General features: G+C 32.1%; 1 protein-coding gene across 13 annotated transcripts in view; it reads right to left on the reverse strand.

Moving 5' to 3' along the window:
- The window catches only part of LOC141544434 (protein bicaudal D homolog 1), a 347130-nt gene that overhangs the window by 134834 nt on the left and 196705 nt on the right, over positions 1 to 15591 (reverse strand). For all 13 annotated transcript variants that reach the window (XM_074270604.1, XM_074270603.1, XM_074270606.1 and 10 more), the window contains 2 exons: positions 10264 to 10416; positions 5392 to 5826 (listed from right to left, as the gene is read on the reverse strand). In XM_074270604.1, the coding sequence (XP_074126705.1) occupies positions 5392 to 5826; positions 10264 to 10416 (588 nt within the window). The remainder of the gene's footprint in view (positions 1 to 5391; positions 5827 to 10263; positions 10417 to 15591) is intronic.

Below are 15591 nucleotides of genomic sequence, written 5' to 3' on the forward strand. Positions count from 1 at the left end.
TCTCAGTTTTCAACCTACCAGTTTATATATCAGTATCATGTCTGTGTCATAAAAGGAATTTGGTAGGAGTTCTTCATTCCCTATTTTTTTCAAATAGTTTATATATTATTGGATTTAATTGTTCTTTAAATGTTTGGTAGAATTCACATGTAAATCCATATGGTCTTGACAACTTTTTCTTAGGGAGTTCTATTTCTTTTTCTAAGATGGGACTGTTTAACCAATTTACTTTTTCCTCTGTTAATCTGGGCAAGCTATATTTTTAAAGGTATTCTTCCATTTCATTTAAATTATCGAATTTATTGGCATAAAGCTGGCCAAAGTAACTCCTAATTATTGTTCTAATTTCCTCTTCATTAGTGGCAAGTTCTCCCTTTTTATTTTTAAGACTAACAATTTGCTTTTCCTCTTTCCTTTTTTTAATCAGATTACTAAGGGTTTGTCTATTTTGTTGGTTTTTTCATAGGACCAACTGTTAGTTTTATTAATTAATTCAATGGTATTTTTACTTTCAATTTTATTAATCTCTCCTTTTATTTTTAGAATTTCAAGTTTAGTTTGACTGGGGGGGTTTTAATTTTTTCCTTTTCTATCATTTTTAGTTGCAAGCCCAATTCATTGACCTTCTCTTTCTCTATTTTATGCAAGTAGGCCTGTAGAGATATAAAATTTCCCCTTATTAAAACTTTGGCTGCATCCCACAATTTTGGTATGTCTTCTCATTATTGTCATTTTCTTGGGTGAAATTATTAATTATGAATATGATTTGCTGTTTCACCCAATCATTCTTTAGTATGGGATTATTTAGTTTCCAATTATTTCTTGGTCTATTTTCCCCTGGCTTTTTATTGAATGTAATTTTCATTGCATTGTGGTCTGAAAAAGATGCATTTATAATTCCTGCCTTATTGCATTTGAATTTGAGGTTTTTATATCCTAATATATGATCAATTTTTGTATAGGTTCTATGAACTGCAGAGAAGAAAGTGTACTCCTTTCTGTCTCCATTTAGTTTTCTTCAAAGATCTATCATATCTAACTTTTCTAATATTCTCTCTACCTCTTTGACTTCTTTCTTATTTATTTTGTAGTTTGATTTATCAAATTCTGAGAATGCAAGATCTCCCACTATTATAGTTTCATTGTCTATTTCTTCTTGCAGCTCTCTTAATTTCTCCCTTAAGAATTTAGATCCTACACCTCTTGGTGCATATATGTTTAATATTGATATTGCTTCATTATCTATGCTACCCTTTAGCAAGATATTGTGTCCTTCCTTTTCTCTTTTAATTAGATCAATTTTTGCTTTTGCTTGATCTGAAATGAGGATGGTTACCCCTGCTTTTTTGTCTTTACCTGAAACATAGTAGATTCTGCTCCAACCTTTTACCTTTATTCTGTATGTATTACCCTGTTTCAGGTGTGTTTCCTGTAAACAACATATGGTAGGATTCTGGCTTTTAATCCAGTCTGCTAACTGCTTCCTCTTTATGTAGGAGTTTACCCCATTCACATTTATGGTTAAAATTACCAATCCTGTGTTACTTGCCATTTTGTTAACCCCTGCTTATGCTTTTCTCCTTTCCTTCCCCCTTACCCCCCTCTCCAGTATTAAACTTGTGAGCACCACTTGCTTCTCACAGCCCTCTCTTTTTAGTATCCCTCCTCTCACCTAATAGTTTCTCCCCCTCTTACCCCTTTTCTGTATTCCCTTCCACTTAGCTTACTCCTTCCCTTTTCACTTTTCCCCTCCCATTTTTCAATGAGGTGGGAGATGTTTCACAATAAATTGAATATGTGTAATATTTTTCTCTTTAAGCCAATTCTAATGAGAATATGATACACACTATGTTCGTTCCCCCTCCTTTCTTTCTCTCAAATATAATAGGTTTCCTTTGCCTCTTCGTGAGATGTAGTACCCCCACTTTACCCTTTTTCTGGTGCAATTTCCTTTCCACCTTTAGTTTCTAGAACAAATTATATATGTGTTCTTTTATATCTTTTAGCAGAAATATAGTTCCCAAGATTCTTTTTACCTTTTTAGGTTTCTTTTGAATTCTATATTTGTGTAGATAAAACTTTTTATTTAGTTCCTGGTTTTTCATCAGAAATAGATGAAATTCACAATTATTTTGTTAAATGTCCCTCTTCTTCCTTGGAAAAAAGTGCTCATTTTGGCTGGGTAAGTTATTTTTGGCTGCATACCAAGTTCCTTAGTCTTTTGGAATATCAGATTCCAGTCTCTTTGATCTTTTAATGTGGATGTTGCTAAATCTTAAATTATCCTTATTGTGGCTCCTCTATATTTGAATTGATTTTTTTCTAGAAGTTTGTAGTATTTTTTCCTTCATCTGATAGTTCTGGAATTTAGCCACTATATTTCTTGGAGTTTTTATTTTAGGGTCCCTTTCAGGAGGTGATTGATGAATTCTTTCAATATCTATTTTACCCTCTGTTTCTATAACATCTGGGCAGTTCTCTTTGATAATTTCCTGGAAAATAGTGTCCAGGCTCTTTTATTCATCATATTTTTCAGGAAATCCAATAATTCTCAGATTATCTCTCCTAGATTTATTTTCCAGGTCTATTGTTTTCCCAAGAAGATATTTGACATTTTTTTCCATGGTTTCATTTTTTTTGTTTGTTTTGCTTGATTGATTTTCGGTTCTCCTTGAGTCATTCAATTCCATTTGTTCAATTCTGATTTTTAATTAATTATTTTCTTCACTCACTTTTTTTATATCTTTTTCTAATTGTCCAGTTGAGTTTTCAAGTGAGTTGTTTTGTTCTATGGCATTTTTTCCCCATTTCACCAATTTTATTTTTTAGAGAGCTATTTTCTTTTTCCAATTCACTAACTCTGTTTTTCAAGGATTTGATTACTTTCTCCACTCAATCTTTAAATGAGTGGGATGACTTATCTAGACTCTCTTGCCAAGCTTCCCTTTCCTTTTCCCATTTTTCTTCTAGCTCTCTTATGAGAGACTTTTTAATTTCTTCTATGAGAGTTTTGTGTTGATGACCAGATCATATCCCCTTTTGGGGATTCATCTGGAGACAGTCTGTTTTTAGTCTTCTCAGGGTTTAAAGTCTGCTCTTTATCAGTACAGAAGCTATCAATAGTTAGAGTCCATTTTAATTTTTTGCTCATTTTGTCAAAGAAGAATCAAAGAAAACAAACTAATAAAAAAAAACCCCAAACAAATGCAGTCCGCTTTGGGGGTAGGGGGAAGGCTGGATGGTATTACTGAGCTTCCTCTACAGACTGCAAGGAGCAGCAACGAGGCACTAGCAGGACAATAATGGCTGTGCTGCATCTGTGCTCTGAGACTCTGAGAGCATGCTGAGACACTCTGGGTGGGTGTGGCCAGGTCCTGAGAGACCCGAGCTTTTTGGGGTTATAGTCTTTACCCCCTGTGTTTACAGCTTCTCTCCTAATCTATTGGCTTGCTGCCAAGGCAAAGTAGCCACACTGTGGTAAAGTTCTTCTGCTGAAATGGCTGAGATCACACCCCACCCCCCTCCAGTCTGTGCAGTGTGAGCTGCCTGCCATACTCTCACTGCCTGCCCTCAGTTGCACTGATCTGACAATCCCTGCCCACAAGCAAAACCAGACCTTTTCTGGTGAATTTTGAGGATATCTTCTGTTGATAATTATTTGTGTGGGTTCTTTTTTTTTTTTTTTTTTTTTTTTTTTAGTCAAGCACTAATTCCGAGGCCTTGTCATAAAATAAATTCTAAGAGCAAAGACGGAGTTTAAGTAGATGTGTGCATCCTATCCGCCATCTTGAACAGAAGTCCCCAAAAGTAAATATTTTTGAGCAATTGGTAATTCCTATATTATCTACCTTGCAGTATTGTATTGATGATCAAAAGAAATAATTGTATGAAGGGCTTTGCAAACTTTAAAGTACCATGTAAAAATCATATGATTATTGTTGTTATTATCATTATTTCACTTTCTCATCTTGTCTGATGGGTTTCTGATAAAAATGGTCTGAGGATAATTCTTTTATAGTTAAATCTCTATGGATAATGTGTAAGTAGCTAAGATTGTTTCTTTTGTATTTGAGTGTTGGTAGCATATTTGTACTTCTCTCAGTATGTCACAGTGCTTTGAATATAGTTAGATATATATATATATATATAAATTATATAAGTTATATATATATAAATTCAAATATATAAATATATTTGAATATTTAAACATATAACTGCTTAATGAAAATGTTTGATATACAGTACTTTTCATAAAGTAGAACTTGTTTTATTCACATTCCCACAGTAAAGCCAGGATAAGTTATTGCCTTAGACATGAAAATACCCTAATCATATTCTGTGTTTGTATGTGTATATGTATTTTTATTAATGGTTTTTGCTAAAATTGATATATTCTGCCTAAAATTGATCCCTCACTCTCTCAACACTATTGGCATGCCTTTAGTGCCTTTACTCAGTTTGCATGGAATAAATTTTATTGAGTAATTTTATCTACTCAAATCTTTTTTCTTTAGAACTAGCTCTTTATGAAATGAGTAGAACCAAGAGATCATTATACACTTCAACAAGACTATATACAATGATCAATTCCGATGAATGTGGCTCTTTCCAACAATGAGATGATTGACTCCAGTTCCAATGATCTTGTGATGCAACCATCTATACCCAGAGAGAGGACTGTGGGAACTGAGTGTGGTTGTTGTTGGCTTGTATTTTGTTTTCTTACTCATTTACTTTTTTTTTTATCTGATTTTTTTGGGTCAGTAAGAGAATTGTAGAAATATATTTATACCTATTGGATTTAACAGGTAATTTAACCTGTTTAACATATATTGAATTGCTTGCCATCTAGAGGAAGTGGTGGGGGGAAGAAGGAGAAAATTTGAAACAAAGCTATGTAAGGGTTAATGTTGTAAAACTATCCATGTATATGTTTTGAAAATTAAAAGCTTTGAAAAAAAGAACCAGCTCTTTAGTTATTTTTATTTGCTAAATTTATCTTTTACACTTTACTCTTTGTGATGTGTCTCTTCCATTTATATGTACCTCTCACACATTTCTTTATTACAGCAGAAATTCATTAAGTTAGAATATAATTAAGTAGAAATTAAAAGATGAATAAAAGGGATAGCTAGGTAGTTCAGTGGATAGAGCACCAGCCCTGAAGTCAGGAGGACCTGAGTTCAAATATGATCTGAGATACTTAACACTTCCTATCTTGGGCAAATCATTTATACCCAATTGCCTTAGGAAAAAAAAAAAAAAGAATAAGAAATTTCTGTTAGAAAGAAATTCTAGTTCAATACATACTTAACTAACATTGGATTTACAAGTTTTCCCTGAAGAGATTTTTAAAAATCAACTTTCCAACAAACTCTCAAAATTTATTACCTGCATCAGTTGCTGCTTCAGTTTTTGCATTTCTGAAATGTTAAGCTCGCTGAATAAGTCAGAGACAGGGTGTAGGGTTTCTCCTTTCCTTCCTGGAGTCCGATAATCTCCATTTAGTTTTACAAGTGGCCCATGGATATGTCCATTCATTTTGTCATCATTGTTTGGTTCATTCATGTCCTCTGCAAATTTTTGTCCATCTACTGAGATATTGATATGATTATTGTACACACTTTCATTAAGATTAATATACTGGGAGAGTTCTTTCCTCAGGTTGTTCTTTTGTTCTCTTTCATTTTTTAAAGTTTCCAGAACTTCTTCTAGTTGGTGCTCAGCAATTTCTTTCAACCGGATGGCATCTTCTAGTTGGCTATTTAGCAATACCATCTCTTCCTCAAATCGTTTAATTTCATGCTTTAAGCCTTCATATTCCACCTAAATTAGATAGAACAAAAAACATTCATTAAACTAAAAATTAGATCTCAGAAACATACCATTAAGTATTCCATAGGCCCTAATACTTCAAACCCTTTTAAATTATCACAAGCCTAAAAGGCCTTGGCATATGTTAATTGAATGGCATAATCTTTCCTCTGAAGTTTTACATTATTTTTTCTTAAAAAGAATTTAAACATATTTATATTTATTTGTTATTTATAACAAAAGACTATAAGTCAATCATTCAAACCTATGTGTAAATAAGTACTATTGGTAGAGGTTGAGCAGTACTTTTAGTGGTAAACATCTCTGCAGCCTTCTGTACTACCCACATTTGCCACATATGAAAGAACTTGGTTTGCCAGATTATTCTGAGATGAATTGTTCTAGTAGAGCTTTAGCTCCTCAAAAGCAGGGACCTTTTTAAATTTTTTAAATTTTGACTTTTTATTTACAGAAATTTATACGTTAAAGTGCATAGCAAGTACATAATGTTTCTTGGATTGGATGGAATTGAACTAAGAAAAATGAGAGCATAATTTATAAGTACTTATATATGACTTTGTATTATGATGTATTGTTGGAACCCTGTCTTCCCAGAATCAACCGGAGTCAGGATAATTAAAAGTCTTTATTCTTGGTCTTTTGTGGTCGTGGTCAGGGGATTAGATCTAGCAATCTCTACACCTCCTTCCCCTCTCTCCACCACCAGGAGAAAATGCTTCAATTTCCTCCTCCTAATCCACCCATTCATGCCACTTCCCCTTCTTTGTCCACACCCACCAATCCAGGCTGCACAGAATAGTTGGGGAGGGTCATTCTTCAAACATATTAATAGAGAATTGTCCAATTGGCAATTAGTCTCACATGCTCCATTATCCAAGTGCATTTGCTCAGTTCTAGCCCTTTACAATGTATTACTTATTAAAAAAAAAAAAAGTAGAATTTGGATCTAATGAGTACTGATTCTTTTGAGAAAGTACTTGTTTGAATAATCTGATTATTATAATACAAAGAAGATGATGCCATGGAAATATATTTGCAAAACTCTTGATACCTGACCAAAATGAAGCTCTTTGAGACTAAAGAAAACTCCAGAATAACATAAATTATGGCTCCAAAATGACAAAAGGAGAATCCCATTTTCATTCTTATCCCTGAGCTCCAGGAAATTTTTCTTACCTATACAACACTAGGAGCTAAAAGGCACTATCCAAATTCCCATCTCTGAATTTCAGAACCCTAACAGAAACCTCTTTATTTCCTAGGAACACCCATAATATTGTGTTTCTATTTTTCTCATGTATTATGACAGTCTATTTTAGGTTATAGGTATTTGTGTAGCTGTCTTTATTTTTTGGACCTGTATGTAAATTCCTCAATTCCTTTGCATAGTCCTTTGCACATAGAAAGCCTATTAAATGTTTACTGAAGAAATGAGTAAATGATGATGTATAGCACAGAAGTATATTCTTAGTGCTATATTAAAAGCACCTTCAGAAGCCCCACACCCCTTGATAAGCCTATAGGAAGCAATAGAGATATTTCTTCAAGTGTCTCAGAGTAACAAAGGACTTAAAACAAAAGAGCTTTTAAGAAAACCTGTTGAGTTTCAAGTACAGAACTGAGTTTTCTCTTTTTTCTTTTTATGATTCAAGAGAACATAGCCCTTATTCTAAATCTTTAATATTGGTTGATCCTCCTTCTCCTCACATTTCTATTCCTATCTCTACATACCTACAGTTACACTGGATATATGCTAATTGGAGAGACAATGTACTCTGTTTTAATATCAAGAGTCTAAACTATAGAGTCTAAACTATACTAAATTGCTTTTCTTCAGATAAACTATAATTTTTCAAGTCAGAGAGCAGCTTCTGTAATAGATGGTAGTTGTACAAATTTAAACATAATTTTTTCCCAAATGGCTAAATTTCCCAATAAGGCTATTGAGAGGGAAAGAAAAAAAAAATCAATTCTTCATTGTTCAAGAGCTACATCTTAATGTAGTAACTTGATTTTTCATTATTTACATGCTTTGATCAGGAAGAAAATTTCTGATAGATACAAGTGTTCATAAAAAAAGAATGTACTGCAGAAAAATGGCTTTGTAACATTTTTACAACATGTATAATTATATATCAAATTACATATAAATCAAAAAAACCTCAAATGCCCTCATTGTTTTATTTTAGCAAGTATTGATGAAATAATTCATTACTCACTGATTTAGGGCAATTGTAATATAATAATTTAGAAAGAAAAGTTAAATTAAAAACAAAGTCAATTGTTTCAGAGCAGCTAGGTGGCACAATGGATGAAATGCCAGACCTGGAGTCAGAAAATCTTGTCTTCCTAAGTTCAAATCTGGCACGTACTAGCTGTGTGACACTGGGCAAATCACTTAACCTTGTTTGCTTCCATTTTCTCATCTATAAAATGAGCTAGAGCAGGAAATGGCAGTTTACTCTAATATCTTTGCCCCAAAAAAAAACCCAAATAGGGTCACAAAGAGTTGGACTTGACTGAAATGACTGAACAAAAAAAACTGTTTAAATTTTTATTCATTTCTGCTGAACTGTCTATTAGTTTCTTATATTTCAATTACTATTAACAAAGCAATAGTGAAAAAGAAATAATCATTCGATGGTTACTACAAATTGCCAAATAAACAAAGCATCCTAGTTTACAAATACTCTTAGGAAATCATTTTTCCAGGATAACTTGAACTTAATAAATCCCCAAGAGAAATTAAAATCTCCCCAATGCTGCAATATTGCAAAGTATACCTTCCATTAGTTGCAGCCCATTGGAAATACTTACATTGTCAATTCAAACTATCACTGAGAATTTGTACTCTTCAGAAATAAGGGTCATTTAAGATCCAAAACCTCAGTAATAGATTGTACTGGCAATATGAATGTTTCCAGTGGATTATAGTAAATTTGCTTTAAGTCCTATTTGCATTTCATAAAGGGCATGGGTAGATAATTTATTCTTTTTGACTCCCAAAGATCTCTGAGAAATAATGGAAATACAAGCATAAAATGCAACCATTCCTCAATATATATTACAGAGCTAAAACCATTCAATTATTTAAGTAGGATAGGGCAAAAACTGAATGATGTTCCAGGACTCTATGAACTGAAATTATTCTATCACTTCTCTGTGATATTGATATGATATGATCCATTCTCAGTTGTCTTCCAACACGAAGTTCTTAAAAACAAGTAAGGAAGTATCTATAGTCAAAAGACAACATTTTGATAGTGGTGTGTTGGGGAGATGGGTAGGGTCATTTTTCTTTGTTTTCTCCTTTGGGAAGGAAAGAAGCAGCACATTTTAATCCAGAATGTTATTGTGGCATTAGCTTAGAGGTGAGTCCCAAGTTCTAATACTTTTTTTCATTCTCCTTCAAAAATTACAAATACTAATAAGCATTTTCATAAACTGCATCTTCAAAAAAAATAGTTCCTCTCATTGTTAATCCAGCAAAACAAATATATAGTTTTCTAAGTTTCCTGTGAAAGAGAAATTATATTAACATATGTATGCATTAGTTGAAATTTTCAAACTAGAAATGAGGAAGACAATTTCTTCTAATAATCAGAGAAAATTTTTTCTTACTAGTTCTGATCTTAACTTTTATTGTCAATTCTGTTCTTTAAATCTCAAAGAATTCTACAAATTAGAATCACTTTAATAATAAAGGAGAGATGTTTAAACTTTCCTAACCATATGCTCCAGTGCCCTTTAAAAAAATAGGTTAAAATAATTCCAAACATTTATAGAAACACATTTGCAAAAGAGTTCAGTCTTCTTTACTTTTAATGCTTATGCTAAGCTCTCATCAACAAACAGAATTTTTGTTCTAACAACACAGACTGAAACTCCAAGTTGAGGCATCTTTGCCTGCACAATAATCTATTAAAACATACTATTTAAACTAAAAAATAATAGCAAGAAAAGTGTAAGGAAATATCATTGTATAAATTTTATATGGAAAGTGAGTTTTATTAAATTTGATTTGTTAATACAGCAATAGATTTTAAAAAGCCATTATAATTCATTAGTGCTCTCTCTACTTAAATATTTCATGTTTTGCTGTGGCCAGAATAATATATCAACTGGTAATTATTCTTCAAATGATTAATCTTTCTGAACTTAAGTAGCCTGGTTCTCAAATATTATAGTTTGTCACCAAGATAATCCCTGAAGACTTTCTCATTTGGTAAAGGACTGCCAAAGCTCATGCTTCACAAGCATAGCTAACACCCTATAAGGAATCACGAAAGGAAGATCAGCAAGGATATGTTAACTTTAGGAGAGAAAAATGATGATGAGAGAGAAAAAAGTCACTTACTAAGCAGCATAAAGAGGGTATACTTTCATCTGGACTATAACTAATAAATCTTTTTTTTTTTTTAAACCTACCTGGTTTTGTTTCAGTGTCGACACTAACTTCTGTAAAGTTATATTTTCCTCTTCCAATTCAGTGTAGTCCTGAAGGAGGCGGGTTTCTCGAAACTTGTATTCTCGAATTTCATCCTTCATTCTTATTCTTTGCAGTTCTAACACCTCATTGTTCTGAAAATTGAAGGAAAAAAACCCCACAGATTGAATATGATTTCTTTCCTCTATGTTCAGTATGGCAAGATAATATCTCATGAAGTAAAAAGTGGGAAGGAATTAAAATTAATGAACATGTGAGAAATGCTCTTTCTTAAAATGATAATTTTTTAAAGTGTAGAGTCACTTTGATTTTGAATATCCTAACTCATAGAAAGAAAACCCAAACAGGTAATATAACTTACAGAGAAACATCTTTCTTTTTTATAATAAATTTAATTTTCTTAATTTTATAATAAATTTAAATTTTTTCCTGCAAAGGGAAATATATTTTTCCTTGTATTAAATAGTCATAACTATTTAATAACCAGAAATTCACATATTTTCTTTATATGTATATATGTAAAATTTATATAATACTTTTCACATTACATTATTTGTAAAGAAAATTCAAAGATATATTTTGCCCAAGTATTTTTCCAAAATGAGCAGTAAAAGAAATACAAAATTGGAGATAAAATCAGGAAGAAAATTTAAGTTCTATCTGTGGTCAGGTCAATTAAGCAAAAAAGCAATCTATGAAACCTCTCTTGGTTAAATGGCATTTTCTTGCTAATATTGTTTCTTCCATTCTAGATTCAAATCTTTAAGAGAATCCTGGCAGCTAGGAAACTTAATGGAACATGATATTTCATAGGTCAGCAAAAGGTTTGGCCATTAAAAAGAAAGATTAATTAAAGAAATGAATGTGTGTGATAAGAATAATAGAGAGGCTGTGGACCAAAGAAGAGAATCTTCTATATACTCATTGGATGACAAAAATAATAAAATAAATGATGTGCTGATATTATGGATGCTTTCATGATAAAAAGTGAGTTGTCACTTTATGAAAAATAGAAATATGTATATGTATACATGCACAGAAATTCTTAAATACCATATATATATATGTCAATAAATATAAGTGGAAATTTATTTTCCTTGACTGTACAGTTTTATAAAAGTGATTTTTGTTTTGCTTTTGTTCTCAAATGTAGGGAGCAGGATAGAAGACCAGAGATAACAGATTTTTGCCAATTGAAAAACAAAATTTCACTTAAAAAAATAAGTGATGGAAACGACCAATCACAGTTATGTACAGGGGATGAGTTATTAACCAAGTAAGGCATAGAAAGGATCATCACAGGAAATTTTATATATATATATATATATATATATATATATATATATATATATATATATATATATATATATATATATATATGCATATATATGTAATATATAAAACTGAAAAGCTTTTCATGCAAGCAAAGTCAATATAGATAGAATTAAAAGAGAAATAATTACATGAGGAAAGGTTTTTGCACAAAATTTATCTGAAAAGGATCTAATATCCAAGATCTCTAGGGAATTTATTCAAATATTTATATATGAACAAGAGACATTATCTTAAAGATAAATGTGATCAAATAATATGAACAAGCAATTCTTAGAAGAAAGGCAAGCTATTAGAACTAGAACATTGTACACAGTAACAGCAATATTGTATGTTGAATAACTGTGAATGACTAAACTATTCCCAGCAATACAATAATCCAAGACAATTCCAAAGTATTTGATGAAAAATATTATTTACTTCCAGAGTAGAATTTTTCACTTTCTTTTTTGACTTGAATTTTCTTCCATAAAATGACTAATATGGAAATATATTTACATGATTGCATGTCAGATTACTATCCCTGGGAAATGGGAAGGAAGGGGAAGATAGAATTTTGAACTTAAAACTTTTTAAAAAATGAATATTTAGGTTTGGCAATTGTCAATGTTGTAAAATTACCATGCATATATCTGGTAAATAAAAACTATTAAAATAATAAAAAAAAATACTTAAAGATAAAAAATGAATATTTAAATTGTTTTATACATGCAACTGGAGAAAAAAAATAAAATGTTTCTTTTTTTACAGAGGCAATTGGGATTAAAGTTTAGAGTCCCAGGGTCACACAGCCAGGAATGTCTGAAGTCAGATTTGAACTCAGGTCCTCTTGACTTTAGGGTTAGTGCTCTATCCACTGCTCCAACTAGCTGTCCCAATGAAATGTTATTTTAAAAAATGATTGGGGGGGAGGGCAGCTAGGTGCCACAGTGAATAGAGCACCTGCCCTGAAGTCAGGAGAACCTGAGTTCAAATTTAACTTTTCCTAGCTGTGTGACCCTGGGCAAGTCATTTAACCCCAATTGCCTAAGGGGGGGGAATGATTTGGAAAAAAAGAAAGGCAAGCTATCAAAAGCAATATGAAGAAATACTCCAAATAATTAATATGTGCTTTTAAACAATTCTGACTAGCAAAGTTGACCAAAAACAAAATAAAACAAAACCTACTCTTGGTAAAGTTCTGAGAGGACAGACATACTAATGTATTCTTTTTTTGCAGAAATGTAGATCGATGCAACTATTACAGAAAACAATTTGAAGCTACATTCCAAAAATTATTAAGTTGAGCACACTCTTTGAACCAGAAAAAAAAATAACCAGATTTATACTCAAAAGAAGTCAAAGAAGGAGGAATAGAATCTATATGCACGAAAAACTAGTTTCACTTTTCATAATAGCAAAGAACTGGAAATAAAAAAGGCATCCATTAATTGGTGATGTCTAAATTAACTGTAGTATATGACCATAATGGAATTTTATTGTGCCATAAGAAATTATGAAAGGGACAGATTTAGATAAAGCTAAGAAAATTTCCAATGAAATGAACTGGTAAAGAATGATTTTTTAACAGAACTAGGAAAACAATTTATACAATGACTAAAAAGTTGTAAAGGAAAACAATTATAAGTTATGACCAATTTAATAACTACAATGATCCCATTACTAGGAGAGAAGGAATAAGTGTTACATAATGCTTACTATGTGCCAGGCACTGTGGTGAGTGTTTTAATAACATTCAATTATTTGATCCTCACAAGAACCCTATGAAATGGGTGCTGTTAATATCTCCACTTTACAACTGAGGAAACTCTCACACAGTTAGTGTCTAAGGCCAGATTTGAACTAAGGCTCTTGTCTATTGCTCAGACTCATAGATTGTCACTTACAATTTTCCCCTGCTCATTTGTCTTTTCACTGATTTTGGTAATAAATGGGCATTAAGGAAGTCAAGTTTATTAAGTCTGGCATCACACACCAGTCACCAACTCATGCTATCTCACTCTCTGCATGATGATCAGATACCTTACCTACTGTTCTATATCCATCTCTCTCTCTCTCTCTCTCTCTCTCTCTCTCTCTCTCTCTCTCTCTTTTTTTTTTTATTTACAAAGCATATGCATGGGTAATTTTTCCAACACTTTCCCTTGCACTACCTTTTGTTGCAAATTTTCCCCTCCCCCAATCTCCTTTCCTAGCTGTTAGGTAGTCCAATACATGTTAAATGTTGAAATACATGTTAGATCCAATATAGGTATATATATTTATACAGTTAGCTTGTTGTGCAAGAAAAATCAGATCAAAAAGAAAAAGAAAAACTGAGAAAGAAAACAAAATGCAAACAAATAACAACAGAGTGAATGAGAATGCTATGTTATGTTCCATACTCTGTTCCCATGGTTCTCTCTCTGGGTATAGATGGCTCTCTTCATCACTGCATAAGTGGAACTGGTTTGAATCATCTCAAAGTTGAAGAGAGCCATGTCCATCAGAATCGATCATCATATAGTCTTCTTGTTGCCATGTATAATGATCTCCTGGTTCTGCTCATTTTACTTTGCATCAATTCATGTAAATCTCTCCAAGCCTCTCTGAAACAGCCTGTTGGTCATTTCTTATAAAACAATAGTATTCCATAGCATTCATATACCACAATTTATTCAGACATTCTCCAATTGATGGGCATCCATTCAGTTTCCAATTTCTTGACATTACAAAGAGGGCTGCCACAAACATTTTTGCCTCTGTTAAGATCTCTTTGGGATATAAACCCAATAGAAACAATGCTGGATCAAAGGGTATGCATAGTTTGATAACTTTTTAAGCATAGTTCCAAACTGCTTTCCAGATGGTTGGATCCATTCACAGTTCCACCAACAATGTATCAGTGTCCCACTTTTCCCATATGCCTTCCAACATTCGTCATTATCTTTTCTTGTCATCTTAGCCAATCTGAGACGTGTGTAGTAGTATCTCAGAGTTGTCTTAATTTGCATTTCTCTGATCAATAGTGATTTGGAGCACCTTTTCATGTGGCTACAAATACTTTCAATTTCTTCATCTGAAAATTGTCTATTCATATTCTTTGAACATTTATCAATTGGAGAGTAGCTTGAATAAATTTGAGTCAATTCTCTATGTATTTTAGAAATCTATCTCATTTCTTTTGCTTCATAAATAACAACTCACCACTTCTATGACTTCCCAGTCTAATTTCCTGGCAATTACTTTTCAATATATGTTATTTTCTCCTTTGAGAGTTTTTGTACACCCAATGATTAGCATAGTTACTAGTATATGGCAAATACTTAACAAATGTTTTCACACTCATTCATTCTTTTCATTCATATATATTATCATTCAGTTATAGTTAGACAAATTCATCCCCAATCCAAATGCTTTTTAAAGAATACTGTCTCTATAATACTGCTTATAGTTCAGTTATATAAATGTGTGTGTATGTGTGTGTGTATGTGTGTGTGTGTAATCTTCCAAAAATCATGGATAGTTTCATTGTGGCAAAAAATAGGTTTCAGTTTATATCAACAAAATGCTGCATTATGTTGACAAGTAAGTGTGACAGTGTACCTCACTGGGCAATGTGATATTTCAAAGTCCAGTTAATGGAGTTTTTTTTCAAAGTAACATATTTTATTTTTTAAAACACTTTGTTTATTTTTAATACACATTGCTTTATGAATCATGTTGGGAGAGAAAAATCAGAGCAAAAGGGAAAAACCATGGGAGAAATTTAAAAATAGAAAAAAGAGGTGAACATAGCATGTGTTGATTTACATTCAATATCCAGAGTTCTTTTTTTGAATATAGATGGCATTTTCTGTCTATTAGGATTGGTTTGGATCACTGAATCACTGAGAAGAGTCAAGCCTTTCATAGTTGATCACTGCACATTCTTGCTGTTATTGTATACAATGTATTCCTTGTTCTGCTTGTTTGCTCAGCATTAGTTCATGTAAATT

This window comes from Sminthopsis crassicaudata, chromosome 5 (assembly GCF_048593235.1).
Source record: "Sminthopsis crassicaudata isolate SCR6 chromosome 5, ASM4859323v1, whole genome shotgun sequence".
Lineage (NCBI taxonomy): Eukaryota > Metazoa > Chordata > Mammalia > Dasyuromorphia > Dasyuridae > Sminthopsis > Sminthopsis crassicaudata.